We start from the raw sequence: 19,790 nt of genomic DNA, 5'->3' as shown, positions 1-19,790 counted from the left end.
AATTAAACAGACTTTTATAACCACCGTGTTTGATATCAAAACCATAATGATAAAGTGTGCGATTAAATCTTTCCGAATCGCGTAAATTACAAGCTTTCCATACCCATACAAACGATACGCCTAAAGTTGACGTTAATACAGCGTTAGAAGCCAAACTGGGCTGACAAACGATTAAGTTTGATTGTGAAATGTAAAAATTGATATTAGATTTAACAAATAATCTCGTCACCACTTTCGACAAACGATATAAAATTTTCAAATTTTACGGAATGTGTTCCAGGAGCGCAGATAAAATAAAATTTTTCACCGAAAAGTTCTACTGAGATTGAGTCATTGCCACCGGTTTCAATATGAACATCTGTAATCCAACTATTAAAATGGATAATTCCAAAAAATTTTGTCTCTTTAAGAGAATTTGGAATAGAATAGTTTGCTAAACCATTTACTGACAAACCGCATCACCATGACAATTCATTAATGTCAGAATTGGGACAATATAATTTCTCGTAAATTCGAAATTCTCAACTCTCTGAAATAATACTCGAAGGAGCGTGAAAATATTTATCAATTTGTTCAGTAAACTCAATTTTATCATTAGCTTCACTTAATGTATTTACGAAATTATAGTCAAACTGAAAAGGCCGATGATTTGCTAACGGAATTTGTTAATTAACACAGTCATTAATTATGTAATGGGAAAATCCACCAGACGCAATTTCATTTGTAGCTTCAATCCACGATGAAGAACCTTTTTCATCAAAAATTGGGAATCCTCCCAGCCGAGCTGTTTCAATGCTTATGGATTTCGAAATTTATTATTGAAAGCTGTCATTCTTTCATGGACGCTTGATAAATTTGATCTAGCCCTTATTTGTGCCCTTATCTGAAGGCAAATAATGCTATGTTAAATTTTGCAAAATCAGAAAGCACTGTTACTCGAGAACTTAAACTAAAAAATGAAGAGTTTTACCAACATCTTTCGATAGTTTCTGATTATTACAAACGCTATTAAGCTATTACAAATGCTATTATAAATGCCATTAAACATGGCCAGCAGCACACACCAGAGTGACCGGACTACAGCACAACGACCCATAGTGTACTATCATTGTCAAATGTCTCTGACTCAGAGCAAGGATATTCCACAGAAGTCGCTTCCAATACGATTCCTCCATCTTCCAAGTAAATCATTTGATCGAAACAAAACACTTCTTAAGTCAGTTGAAACTTGCTTTTGAATACAACAGTAACTCAAATCACACAAGTGATGAATAAACACACCTTAATGATAATACTTCTCGAACTAAAAGCATTCTTACCGTGTTAATCCACAATTGGATTTTGAAAATACATTAGCACTATGCAGAACTACATAGTGCACAATTCAAGCGCACAACATTACAGCTCCTAAACAATCAAAACTAATTGCAATATTTTGTCAGTGAGTAAAACTCAACTATTTGCCTTAAAAAATGCGCCTCTATTAGAAAAAAAACAGAAATTTAATTCAAGTTTTGCAAAATACTTCCAAATTCGTTTCAAAGTTGAGATATTACCAGTTCATGAAGTTTAAAATTAGAGATCTTCAAGATAAAAAGGGGTGGCTTGAGATCTTGTGATGTCTACATGTAGCGATGTCTTAGACTAAGTTATAGAGTCGATTAAATAACGACAAAACATTCTTAAGGAAAGTAAACTTGGCTTGACAATAAAGACTGCCAGAACAACATCTTCAGAGTTTTTGTCTTTCAAAAGCGCCTGTTTCGACGCGGGATTATTTTTGCAACCAGCAGCAGCCATGAAAAACTTCGACACTTTCGCCTAGTTATTTTTTAATTATGTCTGTTTGTGCAGGCATAAAGTATTTCTAGAATGGCCACCTGAAAAAAAATAGTACATACTGAAGTATTCAATCATTCGAGAAGAAACCTCCAATATGATTTCTTGGAAATACCTAATTTCTCACACTTATAATTCACATCTGCTATAATGACAACAAAATCGATTCACAGAAAGGAATTGGTTTCATATATCAAGAAAAACTACTGGCTGAAAAAATTGTTAACATCCAATTTCTCGTTCCCTTTCCAAGATTGAATGTCTCGTACGAAAATCAATTCAGAAATGTTTGAAAAATTCTTGGAATGACTATTCATTTGGTTGTCAACTTGATCACATGATAACAAATGAAACCAGTTTTAACTTTGATTATCTTCTTCATCACACAGAAAACGAATTCAAATCAGTTCAACCGAACACATTGAACATGAAAACCGAAATTCGGAGAACATTTGGAACAGGAGATCAAACAACTCAGCAGACTGATAACGATCGAACAAGAAGAGGAGCGGGCTTAATTGCTTTAGGAGCTGTGGTAACCTTTACAGTGGTTACTGCAGGAGTAGGAATAGCGTGATCTCTCGGCAGCATTTTCGGAGCCTGCGGAGGATCTAGTAAAGATCGTGAAGACATCGACTTTTTTTTTATCGCAGATTGAATTAAACCACCACCGTTGGGCGGAAGTAAAAGATAAAGTCAACTCAAAAAAGTATCTCATCGCTGACCGACTTGAAGATGTAAATTAAGTGCAAAAGCGAATTACTCAGACGCAGAAAAATCACTCAATGGTGTTGATGCAAGCAGTGGACATTATCCATAATAATTCAAGATCGTTGACGGCATGCTCTCATTTATTCTATTCAATGGACCAAATGCTTCAAGTACAGGCGAGTATTTTGGGATCGTTTTCAGTTTTGCTAAATGAAATAAAACTGTACCCTGTCGCAATCTACAGTTATAAGCTAACAATTTTGAACTCAGTGATGATTATGGTAAATAAATGGATTCTCATGGCACTCCTGCCAAGATCAGACTTAGAAGAGATTCTTCGAGATGTAAACCATTCGCAATCAGACACGAACGAACGTCTTTCATTGGCTATACCAATAACACAAATTTTAGCCTACTACGAAACAAAAATAATGGGAAGTGTTGACATAGTTGACGATGCGATGTACTTCACATTAGCCATTTCATTTGTCACTGCACCGACTGTTTTCATTTTGTATAAAGCAGTACCTATTGCGATGCCTAATAACGGAACAGACGGTCATGCATCACAATATTTCATTGAATCCGATTTTAGAGCAGTTTCTTCTACTCAAAGAATAGCGTTTCGTTCACAAGATGAAATTAATTGATGTGTCGGATCGAGCAGCTTTTCCTTGTGTATAAACGTTTTCTCTCTAGAAACAGCTCAAGATACATGTCTCGGATCACTATTGATTAACAACCAGCTAACTGTTCTACAAAAGTCCAAAATAAAAACCGTAAAGCTGCCATTAAAAGAGAAAGCGAGAAACTTGGGAAATGGGAAGTGGTTGATAACATCAGCATCATCAAATTTCAAAATGTACATAAGCAAGCCAAATAATAAACCATGATCCATTGAAAAGAACACTTTTACCATGAAGCCAAGTCTACATCATTGAACTTCAATGCGGAACCGATTTGAAACCACATTTTTAGAAATTAGAGCAGACATGTTTTCATGCCAAAAAACAACCCTTCAAAAACTGGATAATAAATTAACTGACCTTTTGAAACATCTTCTATCAAAAGTTCCGGAAATTGACAACCTGCCACATTTTGCAACCATTGCTCAAGCAAGACAACAGTTCATTGAGGAAATACAAATACAAATTTCAAAAATTCCTGATCATCAGAGACCAACGTTGAATAAATTGGATGGAATCGCCCAACCAATTTAAATGAATATGCAGATTATTCGACCTAGTTTAAAGAATCGTTTCACGCAAAGTGACACTTGGAAAATGTCTGTCATAATTGGCACAATCTCTTTTAAAATCTCAATGATATTACACGCTCTCATAAATTACTTTTGTCAAAAGTATATACGACGATATTCAAAAATGCGAAAATTTGTTGTGGGCTCATTTGGAATTCATCCACGACAAACACTAGTGGTAACAGAAGATGACACGCAGAAACTTATGCCACAGCCTGGAAACCGACTAACAGCAGAAAACATTGTCATCATGGACAAACAATTGTTAAAGCTTCTTGGACCTACAGCTCCACAACGAGAGAAACTCCAAGTAATGCAACCATGTTACGACGTCATTCTATTTTGCCAGCACCTGGCCAATAATCTTAAATCAGCTTAAGAAAAACAAAAACATGAATATAATTTTTATAGCTTTCACGAAGTAAAGGTTGCTGCAAGGCGCTTTCTAATTATTACCTAAAGCTCGCATAAAAATTTTAAAGAGGCACATGCTTCATTTTGAAAGGCACATTGTTCTTTCAAAGAAACATTTTGTTTTATTGTTCTACTGAAAGAGTCGCATTGTTTTTTCTATAGTGGCGCAGTGTCATATACAAACTCTTAATCCATATTTGATATGGATAATATACTTTTCTATTGGCTGAAATTTATATTTTCAGAAACGGATTGGGATTTGTTTATTAGATTGACTTTTTAAAATAATTGAGGAAAAAGTTGCATGAAAGAATTGAAAGAGATAGAGGAATAGAATAAAGTTGCAGAGAGTTGTTTTTAAATTGAGAAAATTAGAAGGATTCTGCTCAGAGCCTGCGTCTGAAATAGTTAGAAAAGATAGAATAAATAGTGATAGAAGAGATTAAAAGACGTTTTCCTGGGCTTTTTAAATTTCATTTTAGAATTAAGAAGAAATTTTTTATTTCAGGGCTTTTTAATGACAGGGAGATTGAATCTGCAATGTCGCAGGAATTTAATACTACAAAGTCGATAAGAAAACATAACTCGTTAAAGAAGCCCAAAGATCGGAGTACATCGAAACATTCTTCTAGCAAATTATCTGATAAGGTGAGATATTATCTCAGCTTTAAAAAGTTTAATGTTTACTGCATTACAAATACGCTATTTAAATTTAGGTGACATTAGAGAAGGTTCTGGGTCTTACTGTGAAGTGCAACAGCCATATTGTAGTTCATGAGTCCTCACATCAATGTGCCTATCTAGCTGGGTTAGTATGAACAAAAACTTATAGTGTATCGTATCAGCGTAACTTACCAGCGTATCGAGCAAAAAAGTATCAGCGTTGCTAAAGAAGCATTTTAGGTTAAGTACGTTTTTTGTCATTAATCTTTTTTGGTTCGAATCTTTTCGTTTATTGACCCAGTACGTTATCGGTATTTAACAACAAAAAGGATTGAACATCAGCATCATTTTCTTTCATTTGGAGATTTTAACATAGTTTTTTGATCTATCCCGTTCCCCAAAACTTAGTGGTCATATAAATCTTAAACCCACAGGCGCACGTGTTTTTTTAACATAAAGACGTGCTAGATTCACCTTTAAAACCTGTCGAATTGCAAACCGCCTAGAAAATTTAATAAACTTAAGGGAACCATCTGGACTGAAAAACGGAATATTACGTACAATGTGGAATTTTTTCGAGAAGAAATTTTCTGAGCGAAATATTTGCACTCGGCAATTGTTCTGCGATTGTCAAAACTGTAGAAACTATTGGACAATATTTTAATTTGATGACTGGGACTTTAGACCCTTCAGTACAGCTGTAAATCCCCAACAACAACAACAATATATACCAACACATAATTTAAAAGAGGGGGATGGGCGTGTTTGGAACAAAATAGATCTCAATTCTTTTCATTTCACCCTATCTTAACATTAATTTATAAAGTTTAAGTTCGTATCTTTTCCCTTTGTCCCCCTCCCCCGTTATGCACCCCTCAATTAAAGAGCACTTGCCATTAGCCTAATTGTTGTGGTAAACTTATTAAATCGCTCTTGATTTTAATTTTTTACTGCGGTATCAGAGGCCTGACTCTATTTGAGTAGCCCGTTACCGGGCATTTCAGATTCCGGCGGAAAAATTTATACGAGAATTATCTACGATTGCAAATTTGGCATCAAGCATTTGGGTAGAGTTCTCCTTATCTGCTTGATTGTTTCCCTACATTTTTTACCATACTAAATATTTTTTTCTTTGTCAAACATTTGCTGTGTGTTCTCCACATTTGATTGACCAATTGGTTTGGGCCCCTAGCGGCCAATTCCCTTAGTCCCCATTTTATCCCAAGTTTCAGTGGTAAAACCGCCCGAACCTCTGCAATATTTGTAACGAGCCTTGTGAGTGCCTTTGGTGTCAAATGTAAGAAAATATTTGTTCACTTTGGTTGTTTGAGAATTTCAGGTACCGCATCAAAGGAGTAATCTATTGGTCATGTGCTGGTTGTTCTCCCTCCTTTTCTGAAGAGCGGTGGTTTGAGGAGATGAAATGGTTCAAAATGTGTGTGATTGATATTATCTTCATGGTTCGTGTGACCCGGACGAGTACTTAAATTTTGCAATTTCATTACACAATAAGCTGCAATTTACCTTAGAAAAAAATAATATTGAAGTGGATTTGGTTTTTCTTTATGTAAATGTGCGAAGCAAAACCAATTTGACTTATTGGTATCAAAATCCAACTGACACTGGACTAATACCGTGTTTTCTTAGCTCTGCACTGCTTCAGCATTAAAAAATGTGATTCAAGGAACGGTTCACAGGGTTTTTAATGCAACATCTATCTGGCTAGCCTTCGATCAGTTTCTTTAAAAGAACAAAACCTGCTTTAGCAAAAGTCAGTATCCAGAGGAATGGTCTTCAAATGTAGTAAACCACACTTCAGAAAAGATAATAAGTAGCAAAAAAAAAGATCATTTGAAAACAACACCAAAAGAGCATCAAAAAGCAAAACTAGATAAATAATATATTTTTCTATAATATAGAGGCAACCTTACCCAGAAATTTTCAAGCAAATTGAAGAAACTACGCGACTTGCAAGTGGTTTTTATAACCACGAAAATTAAGATAATGCATCCCACCATGAAATTATATTTCGATAGACACCTGAAATTTCACTCTGTATATGAGATAAAATGTATTCGATGAATATTCGTCTATGTCGGGCAAGCAAGCCGGCATGTTACCACTAGGACATCAGAACATCAGAAGAAGGATTCACAGGTGGGTAAACATTTTGTTGAATGCAATGGCTCCACGAATGACAATGAATGAAAAATTCTGGATGCCTGTCAAACAGTAGAGAAACCAATAACCATCGAAGCTATATACATCAGCAAGCTGAAGACGGGACTAAACACACACTATCTTGATTACTCGAAAAACACTAAATAAGTCACTAGCTGTAATTATCAAATTCAATTTTCGAAACAATGCATTATCAATGAAATCATTCCGGATTTTCTGAGGTTCGTCGTTCATATAACAGAAGTTTTTTCTGAACAAGCGGTGCAGAGTTTTCTACTAAAACAACTGAACCAAGAAAAAACCGTGCTGCAAAATGCCGTAAAGTTCTCAAGGTAGAACTTGAAACAGATAGGAGAAAGTTTAGGGTGAAGTTGAGACTATAACAAATGTTGTTGTTGTTGTGGTTTTTTGGCATCAATCTGAGGGGATTGCTCCCATAGAAGTTTTGGTCTTGATTCCACTATTGTCTGCAACCGGAGCAATTACAGAAAATGGTCCATGTACACATTACTCTTTCGTTGAAGTTCAACATCAGACGATCCCACATGAATGAATGACAGAATAAGTATTTTGAGACCCAACGGCTGGGAAAAGTCTATCTCTTCAGGCAGACTTTTGGCAACTTTGGCAGTTCGAAAGTAAAAGATCTCTCCGAATTTCTCGGTTCCCAGTTTTGCAATTTTGAATAATCTTTTTAACTCTACCATATTGGTGTTCATAGGTTTTTATCAATGGAAGTGCGTTATCATGGTACAGTTTAGACAATAGAAGTCAATCTTAGACAATAGAAGAGTTTAGACAATAGAAGAGTTGCAAAAACAGAGGAAGCGGAAGTAATCTTTGGGATACCATGTTTTAGAAGTACGACTCATTCCTATAACCCGTCATCCAATTCAACGCACGTTTTTGAAAGCATTCCATTAGTCTTCAAGTGATGGGTGCCATGTGCTTAAAGCAAAAGTAATCAATAGTCGAATTAGGGATTTGTAAGCACAAATTTTCACTCTCGCTTCCATATTCTTCGATAAGTTTCTCTTCAGAAAACCAAAAGATTGATTAGCTAGATTCGAGGTGTTTTGCCGCTTTCAGGGTACCTGTAAGCTGCACTCCCAAATCAGTCACTTTTGTGGGTTGCTCTAATGTAGTGTTATTCATCGTAAGTCTGAGGGAGTGTCCCTTAAATGCTATATAACAACATTTTTCAGTAGCAAGTGACATTCGGATCCTGAATACCCAAAGTGAGATTCTGTCAACTTCTTTTTGAATTTCTTGGTTACTTTTGTCATTAAACAAGAACTTTGCGTCATCCGCATACAGATAAGGGTTGCTGGATATCAAGGAAGTTGCCAAATCATTTCTGAAGATGCAGAAGTGTAAGGGTCCCAAAATGGACCCCTGCGGAACACCAATTGATACTTGTAGAAGGTCAGACCTGACACCATCACATCTTACGAACTGTTTGCGGCTACATAAATAGTCCTTGAGAAGACCAAGTACACACCCACGCACTCGAATTCTCCTAACTTTGATCAACAATTCATTTGGGACCTTATCGAATGCTTTTGAGAAATCGGTGTATAAGGAATACACCGAGTTTGGGTTTCCATCCAACGCAATTTGAACGTCGTTCAAGAAACAGAGCATGTTCGACACAATGGATCGTTTTTTCACAAATCCATGTTGACTGGTTGTTAAATGATCCGAGAACTGCTTTTCGATCGGATCATACATACATCGTTCGATTACTTTTGAAACTATAGACAGCAATGTCACTGGTCTGTAATTTTTCACACTTGCTCTGCAGCTTTTTTTATGGATGGGCGACACAGCACCAATTTTCCAACAGTTCGTGATTTTTCCTAATCTTTTGATGTTCCTAAAGACTGCGCTCAGTATAAGAATGAGCGGTAATGCCATCCGTTGTTAGCAGCATTAGGCAAGAAATGCTTAATCGCTCCGCAGTAATTCACACACGCGAAGAACATAAGGGCCCGAACTCGTGCTAAAATATTAATTCAAATCATAAATTTGGCTTGAGAAAGATACATAGGGCAAGAAACATTTTGTGCAAGATAAAACGAAATTTGCAAAACTTCAACAATAAGGATACTTAAGGTTAGAGCAAATTCGAAATTGCCCAAGAAATACAAAAACATGGCAAAAACCGAAAAAAGCGGATTGTAAACAGGTTAAGTTTTGTATATAGGGAAAAAATTTTCGATTTAATTTTTCAACATAGTTCCTAGAATTGTTTTAATTGTGGTCTCAGAAAAATGTAATTACATTCATTTTTTTTACTAATTTGAAAAACTTTTAACCTGACCCTAGTGAACCATAATGTATGACATGCTCATAAATTACATTTTAAACGCATAATTCGAAATTTTCACAAACAAATAGGAGAACAAAAAGAGATGGTTACTAAAAGTAAACCGGATTTTAACAATATAGAGAAAGCATCATAAATAATGATGGAAATCATCATGGAATTTCATCTTGATGGGACACGTCAAGGAATGTTTGTTCATGACGGGATTCGTCAAGCAGGTAAACCTGTTATCTGTTAGTTTAACTAACAGGGACCCGTGCTGTAGAAAATAACTATGAGAAGATCCCAAAGGGATTAACGAAAATGGGTAAAAATAACCTAAGATTAATTAACCATTGATAGGACTGAAACCAAAAAAAAGAACATATTCAAAATTAAACCTTACACAATCGAGCTGCCTCTCTTTAAAAGCTTTACATCTCTCATCTTCACAAAACTTCTAATATTTACAAGCAATAGATCTAACTTTGTATTAAACTGATTGTACATTTACATCTGCTTAATTAAATTCAAGTCTGAAACTTGAAAAATTTTCCTCAGTAACTCCGAGGTTTAAAGTGCTTAATAATAACATCCAACCCAAACCGTAACCGTAGACAGTGCACGGATATTACACTGGCGACAGAGATGGGATTTGAAACAAACCACAGAAATTTGTTTTACACAACGGAGAAGTTGACGGCAACGGAACAAAATTTTTCAACAACAGATATATCTGAGACAGATCTCAGGGACATAAAACTCGACCAACTTTTTGTTTGTGATTTTCGAGGCATGTTTGAAAACCTGAAACAAATAGAGTTATTAAATTGTAACATAGAAAAACTGCACAGAGCTATGATTCTAACGACATCAATTAACGGGAATTCACGCCAAATTTTCTTAAGTCAACAAAACGCTCTGGGTACACACGCAGAAAGAGCGGGAGGAATACTATATGTCCATAGGTACGCTAAAGTAATCGTACATGTTGTCGAAAATCAGTTTTGTACGGAGGAAGTACCAGTTAGGGTGTTTTCTGACAATACTTCAGAAGTAATTAGATAAATGAACCCCATTTCTAGAGAATTTTATAGAAATTTCACCTTGATTAATTGCAACCCCATGTACCCGAACGCTCTTGAATTGCAGAATGGGTCATGCATAACATATGGGCGAAAGATACAATTAATTGAAAAACCCAATGATATGCCTAATTATAGAGTTAACGTCAATTGGTCATTTTCGGCGCCAATGGACGGATTTTTCAATGACAAGGACCTGGAACTTAGCAAAAGGGCCTTAAGATTAAGGCATTTGAGAAAGACGATAACAGGACGAGAAGTTTTCCTGGGACAAGGAGGTTTATATGAGCATGAGACTCTAGAGTATTTCAACACGGACTTAAAGTACAATAATCAGTGGCATGAATTGCTGATTTTTCAATACTTGGGTAATGAAGTGAAACAAATCTGGCATGTGACCAGGGAAATAACCATCAGTTTGAAGACTATTTTTATTCGATCTAAAATCATATTTTGTTTGGTACGCGTGTTTCTTTCAATCGATATGCTACGCAGTGGCACCAATCCTGTAATTGCAATGCAACCCATTAACCCAATGGGAGAACTAGGTTATTTTCATCATCTAAAACAACGTACAAAGGAAAAAAAATGACAAGAAAAAGGACAGTTGAACGGTGTGATGGTGAAACAAACATCGTAGTTATAAAAGCAAAAAATGCAAAATCTATACCAGATATGGCAGAAATTGAGATTGATACATAAGACTAATTTACGTGTATGATATGTAGGAATGACAGAACGAAAGATCGGTGATTATTGCTACTATCTACCCGAGTTGTTCGAGGTCAGGTCGATAGTCAGGCACCAAGTGTATCGGATTGTTGGAGTAACCTCAAACAAAAGGTACGTGGTGCAACTGACGCGGCTGCAACCACCCAATATAGTGGATAGAGCCGCAATTAGCGTTGGGGAGTTAAGTGAGATGCAACACAGAATCGAGGAACAACAAAAGAAGATTGACAACCGCGAAATGCTGGGAACAGCCGGGGCTCGGCTCGAAGAGGACCTCCGGCAGCTAAAACTTGAATGTCAAAGATTAGGTGATCAATTGCTGGAGACCAAACGGCAACTTGAATACGCTGGTAATCAGCGGGAGTCCTGCAGGAGGCAGGTGGAAACATTGAAGAAGGAGTTGGAGGAGGTTACAAATGTAGCCGAAACAAAAACAAGGGTATGTATTGCTCTGGTGGACGAGTGGGAGTGCTTAGCTCGGGAGTTGGAGAATGCCGAGATAGACAACAGAAAGCTAAGGGGGTAGAGTAAAAACAGAGCAAACCTCAAAGAAGGTCATACAGAAGAGGCTGGAGGCGATCAACGCGCAGAGCCCGTTCAGTCGACCTCCAAACTTTTACGAACTTCTATTCCTGCCACAGGGGGCCACAACCAGTACTATCCAGAAACAGTTCAAAACGTTGGAAATGCTCTGTCATCCCGACAACAGTGGTCGTGAGGACGTGTTCAAAATCATTCTTCAAGCAAAGAAAATTATGGAAGACGAGGAGGCCCGTAATATTTATGACAAGTACGGCATTGAAAAAGCACAAGAGTATATGAACTCGAAAATGGATATCTGAAACTCTTGCTGTGTGAGTGAGTGGATCACTCAAATTTACTAAGAGGGAGGCAGTATGGTGAATCATAATGTATGACATGATCATAAATTTCATTTTAAACGCATAATTCGAAATTTTCACAAACAAATAGGAGAACAAAAAGAGATGGTTACTAAAAGTAAACCGGATTTTAACAATATAGAGAAAGCATCATAAATAATGATGGGAATCATCATGGAATTTCATCTTGATGGGACACGTCAAGGAATGTTTGTTCATGACGGGATTCGTCAAGCAGGTAAACCTGTTATCTGTTAGTTTAACTAACAGGGACCCGTGCGGTAGAAAATAACTATGAGAAAATCCCAAGGAGATTAACGAAAATGGATAAAAATAACCTAAGATTAATTAACCATTGATAGGACTGAAACCAAAGAACATTCAAAACTAAACCTTACACAATCGATCTGACTCTCTTTAATTGCTTTACATCTCTCATCTTCACAAAACTTCTAATATTTACAAGCAATAGATCTAACTTTGTATTAAACTGATTGTACATTTACATCTGCTTAATTAAATTCAAGTCTGAAACTTGGAAAATTTTCCTCAGTAACTCCGAGGTTTAAAGTGCTTAACAATAACATCCAACCCAAACCGTAACCGTAGACAGTGCAGGGATATTACATGACGATGAACGTAAAGTTCGAACATGTTTGTTTTAAATATCAACAGTAGTAATTTTTATTTGACAAATTGGTTTCTTTTACAGTAAATAATTGACATTTTAAATACCAATCGTAAATTTGTCAGTGGGAACTGACGTTCAAGTCAATATTCTTCTTCTTTAATGCTCTTTGATAACATGTGATACTGGGAATGATTTTCATAAATGAACGTCAGTTGTCAAAACAGGTTTTCAAAGAGAATATCACTTGCTACAGCTTACAGTTAAAGTAGATTCAGATAGCTCTTACCGACCTGCTAGTTCATTTCAATTCTTCGTCAATTAAAACATGATGATAAGCGCTTAACTCGAAGAAGGTCGCTTAATTAAAAAGAAAGTTCATTTAATTGACAAATCTTTCCACGTCAGATTTTATACTACGGACATATGCAGATTCTCCTGTATGATGAAAGACTGAAAGCATTAGACTTGTCTACACCCGAGAATAGAAAACGAGGAACATTAATAGAGGTTTATAAAAATGGAGAGTATATCCTTCCACAGAAGAGTTAACAATGATATTTCAAATCCAAGGAAAAATTGAAGCCAGCCAGAGAAAAATCGCAGTTCAGATGTCAAGGTCAAAACGAGAAGAAACTGCTACAGGCTACAATAGACTGTTAACTTGTAGTTATCTGACGAAGCCACCTAGACCTGTTTAAAGCAGACCTATGTAAACATTCGAAAGATTTTAACTTGAAGGAGAAAAGCATCAACGAGAATTAGAAACCTGAATATAGATTAAACCTACCCCCCGAGGATTGTAAGACTTTTTCCGGGGCTTTTCAAATTTCATTTTAGAATTAAGAAGAAATTTATTATTTCAGGGCTTTTTAATGACAGGGAGATTGAATCTGCAATGTCGCAGGAATTTAATACTACAAAGTCGATAAGAAAACATAACTCGTTAAAGAAGCCCAAAGATCGGAGTACATCGAAACATACTTCTAGCAAATTATCTGATAAGGTGAGATATTATCTCAGCTTTAAAAAGTTTAGTGTTTACTGCATTACAAATACGCTATTTAAATTTAGGTGACATTAGAGAAGGTTCTGGGTCTTACTGTGAAGTGCAACAGCCATATTGTAGTTCATGAGTCCTCACATCAATGTGCCTATCTAGCTGGGTTAGTATGAACAAAAACTTATAGTGTATTGTATCAGCGTAACTTACCAGCGTATCGAGCAAAAAAGTATCAGCGTTGCTAAAGAAGCATTTTAGGTTAAGGGTGTTTTTTGTCATTAATCTTTTTCAGTTCGAATCTTTTCTTTTATTGACCCAGTACGTTATCGGTATTCTTTTATTGACCCAGTACGTTATCGGTATTTAACAACCCAGTACGTTATCGGTATTCTTTTATTGACCCAGTACGTTATCGGTATTTAACAACAGAAAGGATTGAACATCAGCATCATTTTCGTTCATTTGGAGATTTTAACATAGTTTTTTGATCTATCCCGTTCCCCCAATCTTAGTGGTCATATAACTCTTAAGCGCACAGGTGCACGTGTTATTTTTTTACATAATGACGTGCTGTTGAAACTACTTCAGGAAAACCTAAAGGAGTTAAAACTGATGAAAACTCGAAAAGTCACAATATCAATAAATGTATAAGAATACAAGGGATACCTGAGGATCCTAATAAAACGAAAGGGGAAAATCTTGTCCCAACAAACGATGAAGTTAACGATCTGCTCAATTCGATTGGTGCAAATGCACATGTAACGGAAATACAAAGACTTGGAAAATTTCGAAATGATAGAAAAAAGCCAAGGGCGGTATTAGTAACCTTGGCAAATGAACACGAAACAAGAATCACTCTTGCAAAAAGTCGAGAATTCAGAAATAGTTTGGTCGAAAGAAAGATTTACATGCTGCCAGCGTTGTCGAGGGATGACGCACTGAAAGAAAATCAAATGTTAAAAAAGCGAAGGGAGCTGCTTGACGGAGATGTACCTAAGGAGAAATTGGAAATTCGAAATCTTGAACTTTACAATGATGGGGTCAAAGTGCAGTTGGATGTACAGAATGCCCACTGACTAGGAGGCTTTCTCCATATCCTCCAACTAAATACAAGAAGCTTAGTAAATATCGAAAGAAGATCAAAATTCGTAAATGCAGTAATTAACTCAGATTATAATGTTCTATGTCTATGCGAAACCTGGTTGAACGATAACATTCATGACTACGAACTCTTTCTTAACGATTACAATATTTATAGAAGTGATCCGGCCACGAAATGCGCATGGAGATACCCTCATTGCTGTGAAAAATACTCTGTTATCGGAAAAAATAAATTCCACTCTACCCAACTCATGTGTAGCGTGTAAAATTACTCTGAATGACACTCAAGTATTTCTATATGCGTTCTACAATCCACCCATATCATGCTCATATCGATACACGATAGAGGACTTCCAACTGCTCCTGAGAAACATTCCTAAAAACAAACCAATTGTCATCTGTGGAGACCTTAATTTTCTAGAAGCAAACTGGAAGACACTGTATAGTCCCAACGAGACTGAAGACAAAGTCATCGAAATGTTTGAAGAGAAATTGTTTCGGCAAATTATCGACTTCCCGACATGTGGAAACAACATCTTGGATACTGCCTTCTATCAAAATTATCATCTATCCGCTGAATTAGACAAATCTTTTCCACCTATCTATAATCTAACTGACCATGAAGCTATTCGTCTTTCTTTAGGAAATCTAGTTACTGAAACAAAACCATTAATACAGTTCCAGTCAATTTGTTACACCAACATCAACAAAATGAGCGAAGAATTCACAAGGTATCTTGACGGAATTTTTGATTTGTATGTCCCGAAAAGAACAAGGCATAGACAATCACTGCCACCTTGGATATCCTTGGATGTGGTACTTCAAATTTGATTAATAAGCTGAAGACACAGAAACGTTTATTGGAGAATAAACCAACATCTTACAGAAAACAGTTGGTTCTAAAACTGGAAATCCAAGTCACTGATTCAGCTGAAGAAGACAGAGATGTGTACCAAGAACATTTACTGGGATCGAGAAATACAGACAGAATTTTTAAACATCTGAAAAGCCCAAACAAATCTGCCTGCCTGCCCAAAGTTTTGATGAATGATACCAAGCAAAGTTCACTTCGATGCGAACAAGTAAATTTGTTAAATCAATTTTTTCACTCCATGTTCTCCCCAAGGACTAATTTCAGTTTGAAAGATTTCAAAGTACAGAAACCCTCTCTTACAAATTTTGACATCTCGAAGAATACCATCAGAAATATAATGGATGATATTGATGCCACAAAATCCAGAGGACCGAACGGTATACCTCCGGTTTTTTACGTAAAGACGAGCAAGAATCTCTGCAACATCATGCATTCTGTCCTTCGGAATATAAAAAGGCTGCGGAAAATACCCGATAGCTGGAAAGTTGCTGCCATAACGCCTATTATCGAAAAAGGTGACCGAAGAAAAGTTGAAAACTACCGGCCTGTCTCACTATTGAACATTGATAGCAAGATTCTGGAAAAATGTATACACATTGCCTTGTATAATCATTTTCAAAATTTCCTAACTAAGAGTCAACATGGTTTTGTAAGGAGAAGGTCTGTGCAAACAAATATGCTGCTGTTTCTCAAAAGAATATATGAAGCTCTTGATCACGACCCTCAATCAGAGATTATTGCTTTCTACACTGACTTTTCAAAAGCTTTTGACAAAGTACCACATTATGAGTTAATTCAAAAATTGATTGACATTGGAGTTGGAGGATGTTTGCTCGAAATTTTAATCGACTACTTGAATGATCGACCACAATATGTGCGTGTGGACAATACCAGTTCGAAGATACTCGATATAACAAGCGGGGTACCACAGGGGGTCACTCCTAGGCCCTATACTCTTCTGTATGTTTATTAACGATCTTCCAGATGTCCTGATGTTTTCTGAGCCCTTTATCTTTGCTGATGATCTTAAAATTTTGGCTGTACAAAGAAGCTACTGGGAAGTCCAAGGTGATCTACATGGGATTGAGAACTGGATAATCCAAAATAAAATGGAGCTGGCAATAGACAAGTGTGCGTATCTGAATTTCAGAGGTAGAGACCAACAGTACAAAGTGATGGGAAAAGATTTGGCGAAATCCACGGCTGTCAAAGATCTTGGTATTCACTTGGCGGCTGATGTATCGTGGAAACAACATATTGAAGAAAGAATGAAGAAAGCAAATAAAGTTCTGTACATGCTTAAGCGAAATGTTGCAACTAAAGTAAACACGTTTGTGAAATTGGGATTGTATAAGTCCTAAATTCTGCCGGTATTGCTGTATGGTTTCACGTGCTTGACTGCAGGAAGAACTGAAATTCAAATTCTGGAAAAGTTTTAAAAAAGGTAGTCAAATTAATAACGGGAAATAAAGATACAGAATACAGAAGCCAGCTACGACTATTAAACATATTGCCATTACCAATGTTTATCCAACTTAACGATCTATTGCTTTTTTCAAAAGCTTTGAATGAAGAGAATAGCGGCATCGAGCTACCTGAAGAACATACGAAAGAAACAAGGAACAACGAAATTTTCAAAATGACGAAAACTCGAACAGAGAAAGCGCGCAGCGAATTCACCTTTAAAACCTGTCGAATTGCAAACCGCCTAGAAAATTTAATAAACTTAAGGGAACCATCTGGACTGAAAAACGGAATATTACGTACAATGTGGAATTTTTTCGAGAAGAAATTTTCTGAGCGAAATATTTGCACTCGGCAATTGTTCTGCGATTGTCAAAACTGTAGAAACTATTGGACAATATTTTAATTTGATGACTGGGACTTTAGACCCTTCAGTACAGCTGTAAATCCCCAACAACAACAACAATATATAACAACACATAATTTAAAAGATGGGGGATGAGTGTGTGCGAAACAAAATAGATCTCAATTCTTTTCATTTCACCCTATCTTAACATTAATTTATAAAGTAAAGTACGGATCTTTTCCCTTTGTCCCCCCTCCCCCCGTTATGCACCCCTCAATTACATATCACTCCAGTAGCCTAATTTTTGTGGTAAACTTATTAAATCGCTCTTGATTTTAATTTTTTACTGCGGTATCAGAGGCCTGACTCTATTTGAGTAGCCCGTTACCGGGCATTTCAGATTCCGGCGGAAAAATTTATACGAGAATTATCTACGATTGCAAATTTGGCATCAAGCATTTGGGTAGAGTTCTCCTTATCTGCTTGATTGTTTCCCTACATTTTTTACCATACTAAATATTTTTTTCTTTGTCAAACATTTGCTGTGTGTTCTCCACATTTGATTGACCAATTGGTTTGGGCCCCTAGCGGCCAATTCCCTTAGTTCCCATTTTATCCCAAGTTTCATTGGTAAAACCGCCCGAACCTCTGCAATATCTGTAACGAGCCTTGCAACGTACAAGTGAGTGCCTTTGGTGTCAAATGTAAGAAAATATTTGTTCACTTTGGTTGTTTGGGAATTTCAAGTACCGCATCAAAGGAATAATCTACTGGTCATCTGATTGTTGTATCTTTTCTGCAGAACTATCTGTGCTGGACAGAATTACGGGCATTTGGGAAAAAGGTCGATTGCGTTGATTCTCTGGTCTGCGAGGTGACAATGCTACTCATGAGATAGCGTTGATGAAGAAACCGGAATTCCCTTTTCTAAAAGCTGAAAACGTGGACACGTTAAGAATCAAAACGAGAGCTCATCCATTTATCACATTTTGACAGTAAACGAAAAGAGAAGGGGGTTGAATTTGAATTTTAATCTGAACAGAGAAAAGTAAGATCAACCAAGGAGTTGAAAACAGGAACGAACACCAATCCAGCAGTCATCAAGGATGTCGAAAAACCCCGAATCGTCGTCATTTACATGTAGGTCGGTTGAGTCAGAACATAACAGCATCAGAAATGGAGGAGTACTGTGCAGAAAATAACGTTGGACTGCTTCATATTCGCCAAATTTGGAAGTAAGAAGCTCACCTGAAAGCTTTCCGTTGTGTATTTAAGTTTGACGAGAAGAAAGTTGAGTTAATCATTTTGGCCTGAAAACGTTACGATGTGAAGGCTTTACCTAAATGCAGCTGCCGGTGATTGGCTGAGTGGAGCAAAATTGACTGCTAGCCAGTCCTCAATTCAAATAAAAGATGAAACGAAGATCTACAGAAATAAATGTTTGTCTACATTGTGCGCTCTGTCAGGAACAAAACGGAAGATGTAAATGCCTTCTTGGAAGTAAATGAATTTAGTTTTAGAGTGTTTATAGAATCGTGGATTACAAACCACTCAGGTCATGATTTTATTCTAAAGCAGTGTTGTTCCCAGGGTTTCTTCTCTATAGTGCACCTGATGTTTATAAAAGAGGTGGATTTTGCCTCTTGTACAGATATGACCTCCATTAAGAAAATTTTGGAAAATCTGCCTCTGTTATGCCTCTTTAACTGTTTTGGCTACCACTTATTTTAGTAATCGCTGTTTATCGACCACCTGTATTAAATGTTAAATCTTTCGTTGAGCACTTCACTATTCTTTTGAAGAAAAAAGGCTACAATTCGACAAGATTGCTCTCCTGGGTGATTTTAACGTTTCAATAAATGCATATAGCAATGCATGGAAAATGAGAAACTCAGTTTTAAAAAATTTCGGCCTGATACAGTACGTTTGAGAGAAAACGCATAGAAGTGGTCGGAATTCTTGACCATGTTATAGCGTCAAACAATTTTTCATTAATTTTTAAATCGAAAAGCTTCTTTACTTCTTCGGACCATTCTTTTATCTGCTTCTCGCTCAATGTGAAACAACGCAAATATCAAAACCAGTTGATATAAATAAATTAGAAGAAGTTTGACTGATGATTTTCTTGAGTTATTGAGGCAATGCTTAAAGTATATTTTGAATATATTTTGGATCCGTTCTACAACCTAAAATAAAAACATTTATTAAACAAATATGCCCCTTTTTGACAAGTTTTTCAGTTTGAAACGAAAAAGAAGAGCAGGGGTGAATATAGAAAGTGGAAAACACCTCTGCTAAAATC

General features: G+C 36.4%; 2 protein-coding genes across 10 annotated transcripts in view; both read left to right on the top strand.

The window, feature by feature from the left end:
• The first annotated feature begins 5,798 nt into the window (after positions 1-5,798).
• The window catches only part of LOC142334804 (uncharacterized), a 134,672-nt gene continuing 120,680 nt past the window's right edge, over positions 5,799-19,790 (top strand). For all 9 annotated transcript variants that reach the window (XM_075383124.1, XM_075383123.1, XM_075383122.1 and 6 more), the window contains exons 1-3: positions 5,799-5,813; positions 13,565-13,706; positions 13,775-13,866. In XM_075383124.1, coding sequence (XP_075239239.1) covers positions 13,599-13,706; positions 13,775-13,866 — 200 coding nt within the window. In that variant the 5' untranslated portion in view covers positions 5,799-5,813; positions 13,565-13,598. The remainder of the gene's footprint in view (positions 5,814-13,564; positions 13,707-13,774; positions 13,867-19,790) is intronic.
• LOC142334806 (flap endonuclease 1-like) overlaps positions 17,799-19,790 on the top strand; it is a 247,310-nt gene continuing 245,318 nt past the window's right edge. The window contains exon 1 of the mRNA XM_075383126.1: positions 17,799-17,812. The gene's annotated coding sequence lies outside the window, so the exon portion shown is untranslated. The remainder of the gene's footprint in view (positions 17,813-19,790) is intronic.

This window comes from Convolutriloba macropyga, chromosome 2 (assembly GCF_964194025.1).
Source record: "Convolutriloba macropyga chromosome 2, txConMacr16.3, whole genome shotgun sequence".
Classification (NCBI taxonomy): Eukaryota; Metazoa; Xenacoelomorpha; order Acoela; family Convolutidae; genus Convolutriloba; species Convolutriloba macropyga.
This window is presented reverse-complemented; position numbering and strand designations above follow the sequence as displayed.